This window comes from Sceloporus undulatus, chromosome 11, assembly GCF_019175285.1.
Source record: "Sceloporus undulatus isolate JIND9_A2432 ecotype Alabama chromosome 11, SceUnd_v1.1, whole genome shotgun sequence".
Lineage (NCBI taxonomy): Eukaryota > Metazoa > Chordata > Lepidosauria > Squamata > Phrynosomatidae > Sceloporus > Sceloporus undulatus.
Window position 1 is genome coordinate 4158782 of NC_056532.1, and position 19377 is coordinate 4178158.

Sequence of the window (19377 nt, forward strand, 5' to 3'; positions counted from 1 at the left end):
CTGTGTATTCCTGCATGGAAATGGGGTTGAATTAAATGGTTTCAAACAACCAACCTCATCAACCAGAGAGTCGTCTGGATCGTAGTCTTTCATGTCAATAACTTCTGCCGGCAAATTCAAGGAGGCTACAGCATCGAGAAGTCTAGACGCAAACCTCTGGAAAGGAGGAGGAAGGATTAGCGAAAGGCTGCACTCGTTGCACATTCTGGGATTTGTAGTTTGTGGTGGCACCAGAGCTCTCTCTCTCTCTCTCTATTACCTTTGCTGTTCCGGTCTGGGAACCGTAAAAAACCTTCACACCGGTGACATAGACTTTGTCGGCATCAATCTCCTTCCGGTCTTCTTCAACAGCGGGGTTTGGCAAAAGCCTTGGCTTTTCAAGCTGACTTTCATCCTATCGTTATTAAAAATAATAACATTAATAATAATTTTACTTATACCTTGCCTTTACCCCAAAACTGAGTCTCAAAGTAGGTTACCATTTAAAACAAGCACTACACTTATGTAGCTAAACACATACGAGGGTCAACGTTAAGTTGAAATCATGCTATACACAACACAAGACAACCCTACAACCCACAGAACAACTTTTCCAGCCAAGACGATCCAAACCCAACCAGGGAAGACGGGGCAAGAAGTTACCTGCTTTTTGGATTTGCTGAGGAGCTGGACGCAGATCCAAAGGCTGAGGCCAAAGGCGGCGCATGAATAGAGGTAGAAGCGGTTGAGCCACAAGAAGGTCAGGGGAGCACAAAGGCCATCCCAGGCCTCCATGGGCAGCTCTGAACGAAAGAAGAACAACAGCCTTTGTGTGTCCATCTTGTACTGGGACTACAATTCCCAGTATCCCCATGTTACCTAGGGGCACGTGGCAGTTGAAACATAAATAAAGAACATGTGAAGTCGAAGGCTTTCATGGCCAGCATCCATAGTTATTTTTGTGGGTTCTTCAGACTATATGGCCATGTTCTAGCATTATTCTCAATGCTGCACCAGCGTCTGTGGCTTTGGCATCTTCAGAGAACTATTATTATTGTTATATATGTAAAAGCCACTGTGAACGACTCGAAGACAAACAACAACAAACATATTTGTATGTGTATACATGCATATGTTTGTGTGTGTGTGTGTGTGTGTGTGTGTATATATATAATCAATAACCCTCTCTGAAGAAACTTGCCAAGAAAACCCCCTGATAGGGTTGCTCTAAGTTAGAAATGACTCAAAGCACACAACAAATATATATGTATATGGATACATGCATATGTGTTTATATATGTGTGCATATAATCTATATATATATATACACACACACACACATATATATATATATATATATTAATAACCCTTTCTGAAGAAACCTGCCAAGAAAATGGTTGTCTTAGGTTTGCTCTAAGCCAGAAACAACATGAAGACACACACACACACAACAATAAATATATATGTATAATATGTATTTATATGTACATAGATGAATATAGATATACTTGAACATGTGTTTGTGTGTGTATATATATAAATGCATATATATATATATATACACACACACACATATTTGAACATGTTTATGTGTGTGTGTGCATATATATATATATATGCATATGTATATATGTGTGTGTATGATCAAAAACCAATAATCCTAAAACCCCAGGCGTCTTGTTCTCTTTCCAAGAAGCAGAAGGGACCATCAACACTTCTTCTTACCCATGTTTCCTTCTGCAAACCCCCAGGAGCAGCAGCAGGAGGGCTTTCTAGAACCAGGGAAAGAAAGGAATTACTCCCAGCAGCAGCAGCTCCTGGGAGCAGCCATCTTTGTGTGTGTGTGCGTGTGTGTTGTGTGTGTCACCCACTTTGTGAAGGCATGCTGGGAACTAGGCTAGCTTAGCCCTTCTTTGCCCTCCTCCTCCTCCTCCTCCCTCTCTTTGCATTTAACCCTCTCTGGGCTGCAAAAGGAGAGCTGTCAGGACTGACTGAAGGGCTTTTCCTCCTCTGCATTAACACAAAATGGCGATTGTTTGTGAGATACAGTGTCGAAAGGGGAGCCCTCTAACTATTGCTCCATTCTCCCTATTGTTCCGTTCATTTGAGAAATCTATAACGGGAAAAAGGGGGGAACGTTTGTTTCCCGGAACTAAATGTCTCAGTTCTTTGCGTTCCACCCGGAGCGATATGAGGTGTGGGACCGTTTCTCCTGTCTCGCGAGACTTCCAAACGAGAGCTCCGAGCGTCACAAGGCGGAAGTGAAAAGCGCCTTCTGATTGGTCCGGGTTTGCGCTGGTGGGCGGGCGGTTGGGTTGGTTGATTGATTGACTGACTGGCTAAGTGGCCTCCGCGCAGGCGCAGTGCGTTTGTGGCCTAGCTGTCAACAAGAAGGCGCCCTTCTCCTCCTCCGCCGCCGTCGTCATGTCGATTTTCACGCCGACCAACCAGATCCGTCTGACGAACGTGGCCGTGGTGCGGACCAAGAAGGTCGGGAAGCGCTTCGAGATCGCCTGCTACCGGAACAAGGTCCTGGGATGGCGGAGCGGAGCGTGAGTCCAGAGGGTAGAGTGCCTCTGAGCATGCGAAGAGTGTCCGTTTTAAAAGGGAAAGTAGAGGAAGGGATCCATTATAAAAGGGAAGGAAGAAGGCAGAGAGCCTCTGAGCCAGTGCAGAGTGCAGGGCATTGTAAGAGGCAGGGTGCCTCTGAGCATAGAAAGAGTGCCCATTAGAAAAGGGAAAGAAGGAGGCAGGGTGCCTCTGAGCATAGACAGAGTGCCCATTAGAAAAGGGAAAGTAGAAGGCAGGGATCCATTATAAAAGGGAAGGAAAGAAGCAGAGTGCCTCTGAGCATGCAAAGAGTGCAGAGGGGATCCATTACAGAAGGGGAGGAAGATGGCAGGGTGCCCCTGAGCATAGGCAAAGTACACAGTGGCTATGTTATACCAGGAAAGAAGGCAGGCAGAGTGCCTCTGAGCATAGTCAGAGTGCAGAGAAGGCGCATTGTGAGAGGGAGCAAAGCAGGCAGGCAGACAGACAAGGAAGCAGAGTGCCTCTGAGCATACGCAGAATAGCCCCGGACTCCACTCCACTATTTCCTGCAGTGTTATTATTATTGTTGTTGTTATTAATGATGATGATGATTCTTCTTCTTGGGAGCCTCTTCTTCCAGGGAGCCTTTTAATGTCGAGGAGGCTTTGTTTTCCAGAGAGAAGGACCTGGACGAAGTGCTGCAGACGCACACGGTGTTTGTGAACGTCTCCAAGGGGCAAGTGGCCAAGAAGGAAGACCTGGTCAAGGCCTTTGGGACGGAGGACCAGACCGAAATATGCAAGCAGGTCGGCTGTACTGAGGGGTGATAGTCTTTTCTCCTCACATTAAAATCCAATGCACACGTGGCTCTAAGCCGCTCTTGCTTGTCAGGTTGTTTCATGCGCTTTTACTCTGTTTAAATGCTCTTTTTATTGAAACGGTTCCAAAGGGCCAGGTGTGCCTTAATAAGTAACTTCTGGTAGCCTTGACACTATAGTCTAAAAGATCTGTGGCTTTCAGAATCGAGGTCCTCCAGACTTACGCCACTTCTGCCTCGCTTTCAGATCCTAGCCAAAGGGGAGCTGCAGGTGTCGGACAAAGAGCGCCACACGCAGTTGGAGCAGATGTTCCGCGACATCGCCACCATTGTGGCCGACAAGTGCGTCAACCCGGAAACCAAGCGGCCCTACACTGTCGGCCTGATCGAGAAAGCCATGAAGGACATCCACTACTCCGTCAAACCCGGGAAGAGCACCAAACAGCAGGTAAGGAGGATCCCTTTATGCCTGAGGCTGAAATCCTGTGTGGTACATGTGTCGGTGAAAAGACAGCATGCAAAATGTGCCAGCACCGTGCGCAGTGTCCGCATTCAACAGTAAGTCCTAAAGCCTCCGCTAATGGACTCTTTAGAAGAGGAGGCAAGAACCGGTCCTGTCAGTCTCTTTCAAACCAAGGGTACTGGTGTCTTTCTAGATGTTGTTGGATCGGAATAACAGTGACTCCTTACCTTTGGCAGCAGTGGCAAGGACCCATGGGTCACTCAGCCCCAGCCTGTCCCTGTTTCAGAGGAGACAAGCTCTACTTGCTATTTCAGGGTATAGAAAGGTGGTGAGAATTGACTGATCTTAAAGTGAAGAGCAAGACCAGGAAGGGAGCTAGAGTTCTTGACCGCCCTCTTTTCTCGCCAGGCATTGGAGGTCATTAAGCAGCTGAAGGAGAGCATGCAGATCGAGCGGGCGCACATGCGCCTGCGCTTCGTCCTCCCCCGGAAGGAGGGAAAGAAGCTGAAGGAGAAGCTGAAGCCCCTGATCAAAGTGATCGAGAGCGAGGACTTCGACGAGCAGCTGGAAATCGTAAGTGGACCTCTTTCCTGAAGCCACAAGAGAAGGTAGCCATGGCTGCTTCCGGCCTCTGGGCCTCCCTTCCTTATTGACGTTGGGCTTCTTTGCCCGCCTTCTGCCCACAGATTGTTTTTCTGTGCTTCTAATATTTCAGAGGGTCTTAGCTGTATAGACTTCATGTGTGCCAGTTTATGGGCACCCCATGCGTTTCATAGATTTCTTAGGTATGGCCTACTCAGAGGTGGTTTTGCCAGTTCCTTCCTCTGCAATCTCACCTCTAATTGATGGTTTCCCATTCAAGTACTCACCAGATCTGGCCTTGCTTAACATCCATCAGAAGGGATCAGGAGGCTAGGCTAGATGGCTCTGCCTTAAAAACACACACAGCTTTATCAGTCCTAACTTGTCTCTTGTTGCGCAGGTGTGCCTCGTGGATCCAGGCTGCTTCCGGGAGATCGACGAACTGATCCGGTGTGAGACGAAAGGCAAAGGGACCCTTGAGGTGCTCAGCCTGAAAGATGTAGAAGAAGGGGATGAGCGGCTGGAGTAATGTTGTCCCTCTCCGCTTCCCAAAACAAGGACTTGGCATTAAAGGACTTCCAAAAAGGCCTGCCTTGTGAGGGGCCCATTGCTAGTGCCTGGTTTGGTTTGGAGTTTTGTTTGGGTGTTATGTCCTCTCCCTTCTTTCCTAACTATGGCAGGTGACAACATGCAAGGGTACCTTAGAACACCCCTCTGCCACATGAATCCCATGGGAATGGTTGTGGGTTCTTTGCATGGAGGGGTTTGAAATGCCAGTAAAGTACCAAAAGGCCATTGAAGGGGCCAGGCTGGTGGGTCAGGGCTCAGCTCTGTGTATCGGAGAAGGGAACAGACCATAAAGATCCACAGCAAATTACCCAGCCAGGGATATTAGGGACAAGCTGACCATAGCCTGCCTCATAGGAGGCCTTATGGGACTTGGCATACAGTTGAGGGCTGGATGTCTGCATGTGGCGCTCCAGAAACATGTCAGAACCACAGAGGGGTTTAACCATCCATCCTAGAAACCTGACCCACACCCTCCAGGCTCCTCAACCCTACAGTCTCACTCTGAATGAGCCAAAAGACACAGAAACCATTAGTTAAGTAATCTGAGTCGGGGTGAGAGACCATTTACAACAACCTGATCTAGAACCCATTATTAGTAACATAAACAGCCTTTCCGTTTCCGCTGAAGAGCCACCTGCACTTCCCCGTAAGAAACCTGCCTTTGTTTGGAGGGTTCCCTTTCTGTTTGTATCGATGTGTGGTTTGAGAATAACCAAAGGAATGAGGACTTGTTGGTTGCTGAACAGTAAATGCCAGGAGGGCTTTTGGGGTTTCATGCTGCTTTTAAGATGTGCATCTTGCTTGCGTTTTGTTGTTCCGTCCCACTCCTAGGAGCCCAGTGAAGAGATGCGCAGCCTTGAACCTTCTTGAGTATTACACACTAAGACAGCAAAGTTATATCTAATATCTATCTATATGTATATATATGTACCCCTGCTACTATTGTACTGATGAGATGTCATAAATTTAAGAGGGAGTTGATACACACCAAGACGTTTCTCTCGTTTTTGCGTTAGCATACATAACTACAGCTGTGGTCTTTCTCCTTGGATCATAAATGGAAGCTCCTTTGAGATACCTTCGTTGCCGTGTGCCTTCAAGGAGTGTTCCACTTATGGCAGCCCCAAGGCAAACCTATCATGGGGTTTCATTGACAAGCATCGTTTTCCACTTCTGTGGCTAACTAGCCGATTTCGACACCATGTTTTGTCCGTCTTTTATTTTACTTTTTCTAGAAAAACATACTCATGGAAACCTAGAGAACTCTTTAAACATCAATCTCCGCATGTATGGCCATAAACACCCACCTTTACACAAATCCCTACATATACAGAACCTTGATTTGGTTAAGTCATTGTAAGTACACCTTGGTTGCTTTCAGTAGAACTCAATGAGCCACAATGAATGTCTTTTGCTGGTTTCCAAAGGGCACCCAGCCTGGTGATTTTTTTCCTGTCTACTCCAAAGTAAATGCCACTCTGTCCTGTGGTCTTGCTCTCAAGTAACTTAATAGGATCACCGGCTTACGCTTATGCTTTCACTGTTTCCATCCCTTAAAGAGTCTTTGAACATTGCAAGGATGGATCTTCAGTTAACACAGACGACATTTGAGGATACCACCAAGAAGGTGCATTCAGCTTCCGCTCTTTGGATCAGCCAGTTTCATAACGGAAGAAGCACCAAGTGGGAACCAGATAGAAATATTCCATGTCTCTCATGCCTTCATGCCATCAGTCTTTCCCGGATCGCTAGAATAGCCTTGAGAGTTTATCAAACAAGCATTTGAGATTCAGATATAGATGACATCTGTCTTGTGCTGCTGGACCTAAGGAGAAAAGGCACAAAAGGAAAGAGAGAATTATTTTAGCTCAGCAAGCTGAAACCCTATAAAACAGCGGGACTAATAAAATGAACTTCAGCAGGGATAAATGGAAGCTGCTGCATCTAGAAAGGAAAAGTGGAATGCACTTTTTAGGACGGGATGAAAAGGATCCAGTCAAACGTGAGCCAGTGCAATTCTGGGCTAGGTAGAGCCTCCCTGTTCAGTGCCATTATACCTGGCTCTCTCAGTCTAAGAGAGCAAGCATGTATAGTGGTTTGAGCATTGGCCTACAACTGCGGAGACAGGGTTTGAAGTCCGGCTCCGCCACAAAAACCTCCTGGGTGACCTTTGGCAAATCACCCTCTCAGCCTCAGAGGATGGGCAACAAATCTTGCCACCCTAAGTCAGAAACAACCTGAAGGCGCACAGCAACAATTCTTGAACGCCCCAGAGAGGGACCAACAATGAACAAGAAAGCCATGACTTTGTGGGCTCATCAAATGGACCAAAGATCCAGACAATTCTGACGTGAGTCAGTCCGACACAACCGTCTTTCTACCTGGTTACCTTAATGTGCCTCCTGGCACCTGTGCCCACATGGCTGGCAACCAAGGAGTCCGTCTGGAGAGGGGCGTCGGCCACCGGCGCATTGGGCATGGAGCCATCATCGGTCACGCAGAGCGGAGTCTCTAAGAAAGGTCTTTGCAGGCTCTCCAAAAAGTCCACCTCCAGAGCTTTCATCCACAAAGGAACCTGGAACAAAAGAAGCCCCATTCACCTGGACTGGGTCACAGACACAGGGCTGGCGGCAAAGGATCCCAGGAGTCACCAGCCAACACCCCAGGTGCGTTTTAAAACTAAACGTAAGACGCGAAACGCAAGAAACGGTGTTTGAACCTTGCACAGCTTGGCCGAAGAGCGGTCCAAAGCGCCCAGGACTTCGTTCCAATGCGAGAGGAAGCTGGCCTGTTTCTCTTCCAGTTTCAGCGTTTGGATTTCGGATTTGAGTTCCTTCAGCCGATCTTCGAACTTCCGGCTCTTGTCCAGGTAGTCTAACCTGCAGGGTTCCCATGGAGAGGATGAAAAGCCTCCTATCCACAGAAGAGGCCACTTGCTCTGTGCTTGGCAGGCTTGCTTTCTGAGGAACGGGAGCCCTAACCTCCACCTGTTTGGTCATAAGAAGAGGACAACCGCCTTACCTTTCTCTCTCGATCTCCAAGGAAAGCCTCTTCAAGTCGATGTCCCGTAAATCCAGCTTTGTGGATCCCTTCTCGGCATCCACAGTTAAGGCCGGGAGAAGTTTGGGAGGATGCTGCAAGAAGAGGCAAACTTGGGAAGTCAAAGGCTTTCATGGCCAGCATCCATAGCGGAGCCCAAGATCACCCCCAGCAAATTTCACAACTCAAGAGTGTGTGTGTGTGTGTAATATATCCTTACCGGTGTAGCAGGCCGACTCCTGCTCACCTCCTGGAGCTTCTGCTTGGCCTTTTCCTCAGCCTCCCGGGCCACATGCAAGTCCTGCTTCAAATGTTCGGCTTCCTTGGCCCTGGAGAAGCAAGTCAAAGCCCCATGACTCCAAAGACTCCGGTGGGAGGATTCTGGGGGTCGCCACCCCAAAAAGGACCCCTGGGTGCATCTCTGACCTCCGGTCTGACTCCTTCACCAGTGTCATGGCGATCAGCTCGGCCTCCCGCATCTTGTGCTCCATCAGGCGCTTCTCCTCCTTCGTCTTCAAGGCAGCCAACTCCAGCCTTTGCCGCTGCTCCTCTGCCTCGGCCGCGTTCTGGGCCAGGAGTTTGGCCTCCTCCTCCGCAATCTGGGCCTTCTCCGCCAGAAGCTCCGCCGTGGCCTCCGAACGGCGCTGGACAAGGGAGATTGATCGATCAATTGATTATTGATTGGTTGGTTTGGGTTCATGGCCATCACAAGACACAGGTAAGCCCCCATTTCTAGACTGGGGGGAAGTCACTTCCTAAACATTGATCAGGGAATGGCATCCAATCTGGGTTTTAGTCCAAACTTTCCCAGAACGGACCCATTTCCTCAAGCAACGTTGAAGCTACCAGCCGCCGTCACTCAAGTAAAGTAACATCTTGCTTGCTGGCAACTTTAGCATTGCAAAAAGTAAGTGTGTAGAAAGGATCAGGTAGCAACTTCTTCCCCGGAGAGGCTCACCCGCGCTTCGTGGGCCTGGCGGGCTTCGTCTTCCACTTCGAAGAGGCGCCGTTCCAGTTCGTCCTTGGCGCGTTCTGCCTCTTCCCGCAGCTGCTTCTCCCTGGCCAGGCGCTGGTGCTCCATCTGAGAAGGAAAGACAGCACTTCACACATACAGACCTTAAAAACTAGTTGGTGCCAAACTTTGTACTGGCCAAAAAATGGCACAAGGACGGGCCATTTGTTGCCGGCCAGACGATGGTGACCATCTGCGCCAGCATTCCTTGCCCACCTTCTTCCGAGCTTTTTCCTCCCGCGCTTGAGCTTTCATTTGCTGGATCTCGATGGGATCCACTCGCCGCCTCCTCATGAACAAATCGTGGTTTCCAATGAACAGCTGCATGATCTGCAGGAAAGAGGCAGATCGGTTGGGGATCACGAATCCAGAATATGACCCTCCAACTTTGGTTGTTGTTGTTGTTGTTCCAAGTTTCTCAAGGGGTTGGAGACACCAAATTCAAACCCCAGTTGTTGTGAAATGGAAGAACTGGGAAGCTATAAGCTTCCCCCAACTTGCTGCTTAAGGACCAAAGTATGAATCTGATGTGAGAATTGCATTGCCTTCCTGTGGCTGTTGAACTGCAGCTCCCAGCATCCACCATCTTTAGGCCACTGGCAATTGCAGTCAAACAACAAGCCATCAGGTTCCCACCACTGCATTAAAATAAGAACTGGATTTCAGGCAGGGAAGAGAAAGAAATCTTCCTCACCAGTTTGTTGACTTTCGGCTGGGAGGAGAAGAACTTGAAGACGTCCTCCTTCTTGTCAATGGGTTTAATGGTGAGCTGGAGGAGGACAGAGAGAAGGAAAGGGAGAGGTGCACAACCCGTCTCTTATTCTGCTATCATGAACGGTCCGAAAGATCGGCCTCCTCCGTTTCCTCCGGAGTAGACCCACTGCACCGTCCTACCTCTTTCTCGGTGTAAGAGATGTTCCGGATGCTGCTCCATTCGAAAGACTTGTTTGGCGAGAAGCGGTTGTTGATGCTGTAGACGTGGACCCCTTTTGCGTCGACACCGAGCAGGAATTCGGTGTGGTTCTTCTTTTGCTGCGGAGAAGAGGAAAGCCAAGGTGGAAAGGATTTGAAATGACATGAATCAGCCTCAGGGCAAACCTCCTCGGAAAAGATCTTGCCCTCCATAGGTTCCCCTTAGGGTTGCCATAGGTCAGAAACAACAGCAACAACGATACATGCGCCTGTGTGTATTGGAAATAACACCTTACCAATAGTTTAAGTGCTAATTTGATCTGATTCAGTAACCACTTTTTTAACCACAAGTACAAGTTCAAGTTACTCCTTTGGTATTTGCAGCGAGTAACGGAAGTAGGGTCGCTTCCCAAAACAGTGTGAGGACAAGTAATACTTACAGCGATAGGGAAATAATTCACGCCGTACATTTCCAAGTCTTGTGCGATTTTCAGGTAGTTCATCTCTGCTTCGTACCTGGAAGAAAGGAAAGGAAACGTCTTTTATTCGGTTAGGCAAACTGAAGCGGCACTTTTAGGCTTCTTTCTGAATTTACGTTCTTTTCTACTAAGAAAATAGCTTTAAAAATGAGCTAAATGCCGACAACGCAACAAAAGCAATAGCGCATATGAACAAGGCAGAGCTATCCAAGAGCAAATAAAGGAGCTTTAATGGTAAAAATGCTCCCAAGTCTTGGCACGACAACCAAATAGGGACCTTCTTCTCAGAGAGGTTACTGTTTTCCAAACTACAGATCCTTCTGTAAACTTTACTTGGTCAAAATAAGAATGACGATGTACCTGGCTATTCCTCGATGGCACGCATACCAAGCCGTAATCCTTTCTTCCCACATATCGGGGGTCATCTGATATTGACGCAGGACCTAGAAGAAAAGAGGGAGAACGTAGTCAGAGGAAAAGGGGGAACGTTTCTTTATCCACATCCCGCACCCCAAAACGTTTGCATGATTACACTGAAGAGTACCTTCAGATCTGTTTTAGGGATCGTGTGCAAATCCAGCGCTTTGATTTCAAGTCCTTAAGTTCTCAACTGAATCTCACACTACGCATGTTTTGTGGCCCTCAAGTCAACCTCAGCGCATGGCAACCCTAAATATCTCTCACATCCATACATAGCAATGGTTCGGATGATCCTCACTATAGTGCCCAGTGTTTTTACTCTTTAGGACCCTGACTAGTTACTTCATGGCCTTCCCAATCCTAGTCCTCTTCTGATTTCTTGGCCACGATCTCCATTCTGATCGATGTTTGATCCAAGGCATGGGGACTCTTTAACTATTCCAATGCTCTCCTTATCTATGTAGATCTTCTATGGATAAGATGGTACCTCACAGCCATTTTATTGGGAGGAAACAGCGGGGGAATGCTAGCAGAGAGGGTCCCATGCTTCCTTGGACTCTCCCCCTCAAGGAAGAGGAAGCCTTGGAAAGAACTTCCAAACTTAATAATGAATGCCACCCAGATTAACTAATGGATAGAATCATAGAGTTAGAAGAGTCCCCAAGAAGGGACCTGACCCAGTCCAACCCCTTTATTCTGCCATGCAGGAACTCTCAATCAAACCACCCCCATTGAAAGGGCTCTCATATCACCTCCTAACCTTCTTTTCTCCAGGCTAAACATCCCCAGCTCCCTAAGTCTCTCCTCATAGGGCTTCATGGTTTCCAGACCCTTCACCATTTTAGTCCCCCTCCTTTGGACACATGGCTCCAGTTTCTCAATGTCCTTTTTGAATGGTGGGGCCCAGAACTGGAGGCAATATTCCAGGTGGGGCCTGACCAAAGCAGAATAGAGTGGCACCTTGATCTAGACACTTCTATTGATGCAGCCTAGAATCACATTGGCCTTTTTAGCTGCTGCACTGCACTCTTGACTCATGTTCAACTTGTGGTCTACTTGGACTCCTAGATCCCTTTCACATGTTGTCTCCTTAAACCAGGTGTCCTTCATAATCCTATATCTATACTATTCTTTTCCCCCCTATCTAAGGGCGGTACCTTACATTTCTCCGTGTTGAAGTTCATTTTGTTAGCTTTGGCCCAGCTTTCTAGTCTATTCAGGTCATTTTGAATCTTGATCCTGTCCTCTGGAGTATTAGCTATTCCCCCTAATTTGGTATCATCTGCAAATTTGATAAGTCTCCCCCCAATTCTGTCATCCAGGTCATTGATAAAGATGTTGAATGGCCCTGGGCCCAGGACAGAGCCCCACTGGACACCTCACTGGTCACTTCCCTCCAGGATGAAGAAAAGGAGCCACCTCAAAAACATACGTTGTTGGAAAAAGCAAACCTGTCCCATCTTACTCTCTTTGGAAGGAGTTCTTCCGGAACGAGGAATCCTGGCTTGTGGAGGTCTGGGTCGTAGTCGCCGTACTGCCGTTAGAAAAGAAAAGAGAGACCAGGAGTGGTTTTGGGATTTTTCAAATCACATACTTTGAATGGATAACATCAGTTTCAGAGCAGCAAATCCAAGGAACAGAACCAGGGATAAATGGGCCCGTTTTCACCTCCATGCCGACACATTTTGGCTAACTATGACCTGTTCCAGACTGCCAAAATAAAGCTGCTTCAGGTCTCTTTGGAGGCATGCTCTTTAAATGATGCATGGGTCCTAAGAGTCCGGAGGTTGCGCCAAAGCCACACTCCATTCCTAAGCACTAGAGTGCAGCTTTGGTGCAGCTTCCGGATTCTTAGGACGCATGCATCATTTAAACAGCATGCCTCCAAAGAGACCCCAAGCAGCTTTATTTTGGCAGTCTGGAACAGGCCTATGGCTCTAGTATCACTTCCTGACCAAACTGGCACAGGGATTCTGAATAGTTGTTAAAAGAAGGATAACCAGTGGGTTTGAAAACCTAGCTCTCCGGAAACCTCACCTTGGCTTGAATGGCGTAGGACGCCAACAGAACCGTCACCTCCGGCGAACAGTAGATTTCTTCGTTGAGTATCTGTTTCTTAACCTAAGGCACAGAAGAGAAAAAAGGAAACGAATGAAAGGAAAAGCCTGAACTGAATGCAAAACACGCCCAGACTTGGCGACCGTGAAACCAACCGTTAGGAAAGTTAACAAGGAACAAACACGAAAACAGAAACCGTGGCGGAAAGGGAACTTTGAGATCAAAACGTAGATCAGGAGGATGCCTACACTCCGGACAACCATCCAGCAAAGTCAAAGTCATAGGGCTGCCATAAATTATTATTATATTATTGTTATTATTATTTTATTATGGTATTATATATGGTTATTATTATTATTATTGGCCCTATACAGACAGGGCAAAATAAAGCTGCTTCAGGTCACTTTGGAGGTATGGTGTTTCAATGATGCATGCACCCCAAGAGTCCGGAAGCTGCACCAAAGCTGCACTCCAGTCCTTAGGACCGGAGCATGGCTTTGGTGTGGCTTCTGGACTCTTAGGACACATGTATCATTTAAACAGCATACCTCCAAAGTGACTTGAAGCAGCTTTATTTTGGCCTGTCTGTATCAGGCCATAATTAAGCTTTATATATATATATGTTTGTGTGTGTGTGTTTATGTATGTATATACATACAATCTTTTTAATAAGATGGTTCTGGCTTACGATCTAAAAAAGGAGAAGGAGAAGAAGGGGAATCAAGTCCAGCCATTGACAGCCATTCACAACAATGGCTCAGTCCGCACTGCAGGGATAATCCGGTTTGACACCACTTTAACTGCCACTGCTCAATGCTATGGAATTGCGGGATTTGTAGTTTCTGACAGAGAAGACCAAACGTCTCACAAAACAACAAATCCCAGCGTTCCCTATCATTGACCCAGAGCAGTTAGGAACTGAATTTCAAGCCAAGGCTTTGGCACAGTCCATTAAGTCCAATGCTGTAAACATCTCAATGTCTGTACATGTTTTTCCCACCCGACTTAATACCCCGCGGGGCACAATCTTGCAGGCTTTCAACCTATTTATGTTTCAATCTTTCAGGGCAAGTCGAAATGCGTTGCTTTGCCAGCCTTGTTCTGTATTTCTTTTGGAAGTGGGGAGGGGACAGAAGAACAATATTTCCTCTGGAACGGCATTTTTCAAAGTCCAAACAAGCCAAGGCAGGTTGCAAAGAGGAAAGAGCAGACAGAACGCGCCCCGTCTTTAGAAAACAACTCAGAACAAATAACTGTCAAAGGGAGATCTTGAAACATGATGAAATTAGACCCGTCTATAAAGCAGATTAATCCAGGACTGCCGCAAGTCAACAAAGTCGGTGCGTTAATGGGCACCTCTTTTGAAATCCTGGTACCAGAGCTGCAGAAATAGCATGGAAAGAACAGGGAGAGGTTCCTATTTGTTTGTGAGCTGTTCCGCCTTCTCTGCCATAGAGCTCTATAACAAATTACAAAGCATTGAACCATGACAGTTAAAGCAGCGTCAAACCGCATTAACTCTGCAGTGCAGACGCAGCTGAGGTCAGTCAGTAGGGCAGTGAATCTACTCCAGGATTTGGTTTGCAAAACAGGTCCAGCGCCTTGGAGGAAGTAGGTGAAAACCAGGCATGGATTCACCGCTCCGCTGACTTGGGAGTCTCCAACGACGGCATTAAAAACTGACACAGCGCCTCGAAAAAGGTCATTCCGGAAAGAGAAGAAATACCTTCTGACCTGGAGGAAGAAGAGGTGTTGGGTGATCTCCTGGAGCAGTTCCTCTTCGACCTTTTCGGGGTAGAACTTGACCAGGAAATTGAAGCGGACGGGGTCTTCTTTGGGCACGTCTTGGTCCAAAACCTGCACCGAAAGGAAAGCAGAGGAACCAGGAGCGGTTAAAGGATGGCTGAAATATGGCATCTATAACAGAATGAATGATGGGGAAGAACGAAGTAGGAAATGAGAGGAGATCAGTGTGTGTGTGTGTGTATCTATATCCTAGGACTGGTTGTATCTATATGATTTTCTTCCTCCGCTAGACCTTAGCCCTCTCTTTGGGTACTAACTGCATTCCTTTAGGACTCCCTGGATGCAAAGCGGTCATGTTTGAAACGTCCCTCCCAGACCTTTTTCTCCATCTTCAGCCAGGTCCCCATCCCTTTGGCGCAGTATTGCAAGCCGAAGAACCACGATTCCCGAAGGCCCAAAGCGCGGCACACCAGGTCAAAGAGGTCCTTGCCCTTCCATTTCATCTAGAGAGAGGCAGAATATTCACATATAAAACAATAGGTAATAACACAAGACAGCATTAGATAAACTAAGCGGGCAGCAAATTAAAAGCATCGAATATCCCGTATCAAAGCAAATATCAGGTAACGGTTAGATAGCAATGCAATCGCACAATTCAATGTGACCAGTTTAAAAGGCGAACCTAACAACTCAACAGCTTTTGGCAAAGTTTGTCGTCCGAAACCAAATGTACGCATTTACGTGAATTACGTTAATTTTGAATTTCACTGTATTTTAATGCATTTTTCACTGTTGTAAAAATTCCTTGTGATCAGGCAGGATATAAATAAGCCATATATTATTTAGTATTATTATCCATTTATTATTATTATTTAGTATTATTATCACATTCATCCTTCGTCTCAAAAGTGTCAGCTTGGGAAAATAGTTTCGTCACAGCGAATTAGAAAAGCAGTTACTCCTAGTGAATTAGGAAGGGACTGTATATATACTCATGTATAGGTCTAGAAATGTTGGTCACAAAAACTGACCCCGAAAACATGGGTCGACTTATCCGTGGGTCACACCAAAACCCACAGTTTGGGCCCCAAAACCTGCCCTTGGCTTATACACGAGGCTGATTTATAGTCGGGTATATATGGTTGTTCACCATGGCGAAAGGTTCGGCCCAATCCTCCCCCTGAGATGCTAGCTTTCTATGCGCAAGGAGCGGGGGAGACATGGGGAGACGGAGAGCTGTACCAAAGCCTGGTAAAAATAGTTGTTGTGTTGTTGTTTTTAAAAGGAGACGCTCGCACCTTACCTCACAGTTGAACTCCATCTCGGCGTCCATCGTGGTGACCTTCACTTTAAACATTTTCGGCTGCTTCTTCTTCAGTCCCGTAATGGACATTGTTTTTAATAAGGCTTCCCTATTGCGCCTAGGAGAGAACAAGAGAGGGTCGCCATGCGCTGGGAACAACTTGGAGGCGCATGACGGAAAAAACGTTAAACGTTCCACCCAAATTTCTCGCCCCGGAGCCTGAGGCAAGAAGAAGTAAATGAAGAAATGCAACTTAAATTACTTAAATTACAATAATTACTATTTTATCAGATTATAATGTATACTAAAAAGACAGCTAGACATGTAAACAGTATGATATACAATATCCATTCCTCTTTAGTATAATAGTATTCTCAAATGCTTTAACCGAAAGGGGTTGCCCCTTCAAAACCAAATCTCTCATTGCTTGTACTTTGCGTCTCCTTGATTATATCCTTCCGTCTCCCGGGATTTGTAGCCTTACTTTGTACCTTTGCATACATCTGCCCTAGTTTATTCCAGATGCTTTAAGCAAATCCAGTTTATTAAGCTTCAAGTAGAACAAAACAACAGCAAAGACAGTCTGGGTTTGATATCTGGCATCAAGTAAGAGCACTGCCCTACTTTGTGTCAAGGAGAAAAAGCCGCCTCTGTTCCATGCGCCGCTCGATGAAGTGACAGAATGAAAAGGATGCGATTTGAATGTTGAACATGAAAGCAACAAAAACACACATCATGCGAAGAAAACCTTGGAGGGAGAAGTGAAATTTATAAGGGGAACGTTTGTCGACCGACTCCAACAGTTCAGCCGCAGCCTTTGCTGCCAATAGTCAACGGCATGGAAAAGAGAGAAAGGGAAAAGGATGGGCGCAAAGGAAAAGATGTGCACAGGTGGGGTGCATCTAGATTGCACGCCCTTTTGGGAAACGCATCCTCCTTTTCCTCCCTTGCCTCTGAGTCCGTTGCTAGAAATTCAATAGACCAACCGCGAACGCATAAAAAGCCACATGCTGGATGTGCCGCATGCCAACTGTCTTCTCACATCGCCATGGCTTTTCTTTCCGGCTTTAATCCCGGGTGCATGAAATCAGCCGAGTGTGTGAACAATGCACATTCCTGACCCATTCGCTTTCCTTACCTGCCAGGTTTCCTGGATGCTTGCGGTTGCACAGCGCAAGTCCAACGCGTCCCCTGTCTCTCACATGAAGGAGGTGACAAGCAAAACAGGCACTGCAAAAGCTGGCATTTCCTATGTGCCCATTGCATCAGTGATCAGACCCTGTGGCTGCTGTTGTAGCTCCTTTGTTTGTTCCGAGCATGAACTGGAGCATGTCAGCCCAGCTGCCTTCCACAGAAATCGAAGTGTGTACATTCCCAGGTGATAGGAGGGTGGGAGAGCTGACGCATGGATGCTTTGAACACTCCTCCTCTCATGATGCCACCCTCTTCTTCCTGTGGATGTGGAAACAGCAGGCACTGCAAAGAAAAGGGGGGAAACATTAAACACAGCACCGCAAGGCTTTTAGTGCACTGCCTTCCATCCGAGCATGGGAGGGAACGAAAATAACATCAGTGCAACTTTAGCAAAATGCTGCCCCAATGTGGCACTCTCTCTGCTTTGCACAACTAAAGACACAGGTCTGGCTCAGCCCATGAAGCCGGCGTGCTCCTCCTGCGCATGGCTTTTTGAACACAAAATTGGGGACCAGAGGCATGGGAAAAGGCTAGAGAAAAGTTCCTAAGGAAGAACAGCTCCACATGTTTCAGCACACTCCTTGCTTTCGTTGTGGTGTGCGCAGCGATGGCAATGGCAAACCCCCTCTGAAGACACTTGCCCAGAAAACCCCATGAGAAATGGATGCCTTAGGGTTGCCATAACTCAGAAATGACTGAAGGCACAAAACAAAAGAAGTCTTTAGCCATATATATATATATATATATATGCCATATACACAGAGAGAGAGAGAGATTGTGTTTGTTGTTGTGTTATTTGTGTTTAAATGCCTTAGGGTTGCCATGAGTCACAATTTCACAAATGTTGTGAAAACACACAATAACAAGTCTTTAGCCATATATATATATATATATATATAGTGTTTGTCTTGTGTTGTGTTTAAAAGCCTTAGGATTGCCGTAAGTCATAAATGACTTTACCCATATATATATATATATATATACAGTATAGTGTTTGTGTTGTGTTCAAACGCCTTAGGGTTTCCATAAGTCACAAATGAAGTGAAGACACACAGTAACAAGTCTTTAGCCATACTGTATATATATATATATATATATATAGTGTTTGTGTTCTTGGTGTTTAAATGCTTTAGGGTTGCCGTAAATCACGAATGACTTGAGGGCACACTGTTTGTATCACACGGACAAATATAGTTATTTAGATAGCTTTTTTATTATTAAATTAAGAATTAAATTGCTTATTTCTCTCCCTTCTTCCTCCGGCCCCGAACCGGCGACCTTCCGCTCTTTAGCGGGGCGCCTTAACCGGTTGCACCACGCGGGCAAGATTCGGCCAAAGCCTTCGAAACGGCGCCAGCTCCCTTCCTAGAAGGGCCATTATGCAACCTAAGCGTTCTTTTCCTCTCCTAGCCCCGCCTCTTCCGCTTTTGGCCCCTCCTTCCCCCGGCTTCCAGCTTGGAAAGACTGAGACCCAGTAAGGAAACGTTTAACGAGGGGTTTGCAAGGCTGGAGGGGGGCCCAGAGCTCTGGAGGCCAAGGTTTTCAGGGATCTAATGGGGAAGTAATAATGGAAACCAAGCTGTTTTTCACTCCCTTGGACTACATTTCCCATCATCCCCTTGCTGATGGCTAGGTCTGATGGGAAGTGCTGCCCAACAACTTCTGGAATATATCTATCTATATCTATCTATCTATCTATCTATCTATGGAAAGATCCATTCCCCATCCCGGTTTGCAAGGCCTTTTAAATTCAGTGTTGGACTACAACTCCCATCAGACCTTCCTAGCTGGCCAATGGTAAGGGAAGATGGGCTTGGTAGTACTCTGGGGTGACCTACTCTCCCTGTTTCCGCCTAACCATCTCTTGTGACTCTCCCTTCCCATTTAGCTTGAACTCAATCGCTACTATTTGTTGTTGTGCCTCCAAATTGTTTCTGAATTCAGGCGATCCTATGGGATCTATGATGGGTTTTGAGGGGCTGAGAGAGTGTGACCTAACCAAGGTCTGGGCAGGGAATCGAAACCTGGCCTCCAGAGCCATAGTCCAGCACTCAAACCACTACACTACACTGCCTCTCATTATTACTACTATTAAATCACTAGACCTATTTGAATGCCCAAACTTGACATGGGAGTCGGAGTGACTTGTGAAACGGCAGTAACGCAGACGCTTATATTCGCTTGTGTTTGATTGGCAGGGCTCCGGCCGGCGGCGGAAGGGCAGCATGTCTGCGTTGCGCGGCGCAGTGCATGCGAAGTGGATCATCGGGA

At 46.8% G+C, this 19377-nt stretch overlaps 3 protein-coding genes across 5 annotated transcripts in view; 1 reads left to right on the forward strand and 2 right to left on the reverse strand.

Moving 5' to 3' along the window:
• TYW1 (tRNA-yW synthesizing protein 1 homolog) overlaps positions 1–4797 on the reverse strand; it is an 11856-nt gene extending 7059 nt beyond the window's left edge. Inside the window, exons 1-4 of one of the 2 annotated variants that reach the window (XM_042442418.1) lie at positions 4661–4797; positions 643–782; positions 260–394; positions 55–156 (exon numbers count right to left, since the gene is read on the reverse strand). In XM_042442418.1, coding sequence (XP_042298352.1) covers positions 55–156; positions 260–394; positions 643–782; positions 4661–4682 — 399 coding nt within the window. In that variant the 5' untranslated portion in view covers positions 4683–4797. Of the gene's footprint in view, positions 1–54; positions 157–259; positions 395–642; positions 783–1704; positions 2291–4660 lie in introns of those variants that run through there. The other variant, XM_042442419.1, reaches the window with a different exon arrangement.
• Positions 2334–5930, forward strand: SBDS (SBDS ribosome maturation factor). Its single transcript, XM_042442423.1, has 5 exons — positions 2334–2531; positions 3188–3317; positions 3576–3776; positions 4200–4364; positions 4774–5930. Exons 1-5 carry the CDS (start codon positions 2404–2406, stop codon positions 4900–4902), a joined length of 753 nt encoding a protein of 250 aa, XP_042298357.1. The 5' UTR covers positions 2334–2403; the 3' UTR covers positions 4903–5930.
• A 204-nt stretch (positions 5931–6134) lies between these two features.
• LOC121916881 (merlin-like) lies at positions 6135–17487 on the reverse strand. Of its 2 annotated transcripts, none has more exons than XM_042442420.1 (18): positions 17051–17487; positions 15913–16030; positions 14987–15112; positions 14598–14720; positions 12843–12926; positions 12271–12339; positions 10746–10828; positions 10347–10422; positions 9889–10026; positions 9689–9763; positions 9211–9324; positions 8941–9063; positions 8409–8626; positions 8203–8311; positions 7965–8077; positions 7663–7822; positions 7333–7518; positions 6135–6768 (listed from the first exon to the last, which is right to left on the reverse strand). In XM_042442420.1, the coding sequence occupies exons 1-18, from the start codon at positions 17176–17178 to the stop codon at positions 6733–6735; spliced, it is 2079 nt and encodes a 692-aa protein (XP_042298354.1). In that variant the 5' UTR covers positions 17179–17487; the 3' UTR covers positions 6135–6732. The 2 variants fall into 2 exon arrangements, with proteins under 2 accessions (XP_042298354.1, XP_042298356.1); XM_042442422.1 differs by having other exon boundaries at positions 15913–16071; positions 17051–17189.
• Positions 17488–19377: the final 1890 nt, after the last annotated feature.

Excerpts from the sequence above, each read along its gene's own strand:
- SBDS (XM_042442423.1), top strand. The coding sequence starts at position 2,404 with ATGTCGATTTTCACGCCGACCAACCAGATCCGTCTGACGAACGTGGCC. Across the intron at positions 2,532-3,187 it reads CTGGGATGGCGGAGCGGAGC|AGAGAAGGACCTGGACGAAG; the intron begins GTGAGTCCAGAG and ends TTTGTTTTCCAG. Across the intron at positions 3,777-4,199 it reads GGAAGAGCACCAAACAGCAG|GCATTGGAGGTCATTAAGCA; the intron begins GTAAGGAGGATC and ends TTTTCTCGCCAG.
- LOC121916881 (XM_042442420.1), bottom strand. The coding sequence starts at position 17,178 with ATGCAATGGGCACATAGGAAATGCCAGCTTTTGCAGTGCCTGTTTTGC. Across the intron at positions 12,927-14,597 it reads AACACCTCTTCTTCCTCCAG|GTTAAGAAACAGATACTCAA; the intron begins GTCAGAAGGTAT and ends TCTGTGCCTTAG. Across the intron at positions 9,764-9,888 it reads TCTCTTACACCGAGAAAGAG|CTCACCATTAAACCCATTGA; the intron begins GTAGGACGGTGC and ends GTCCTCCTCCAG.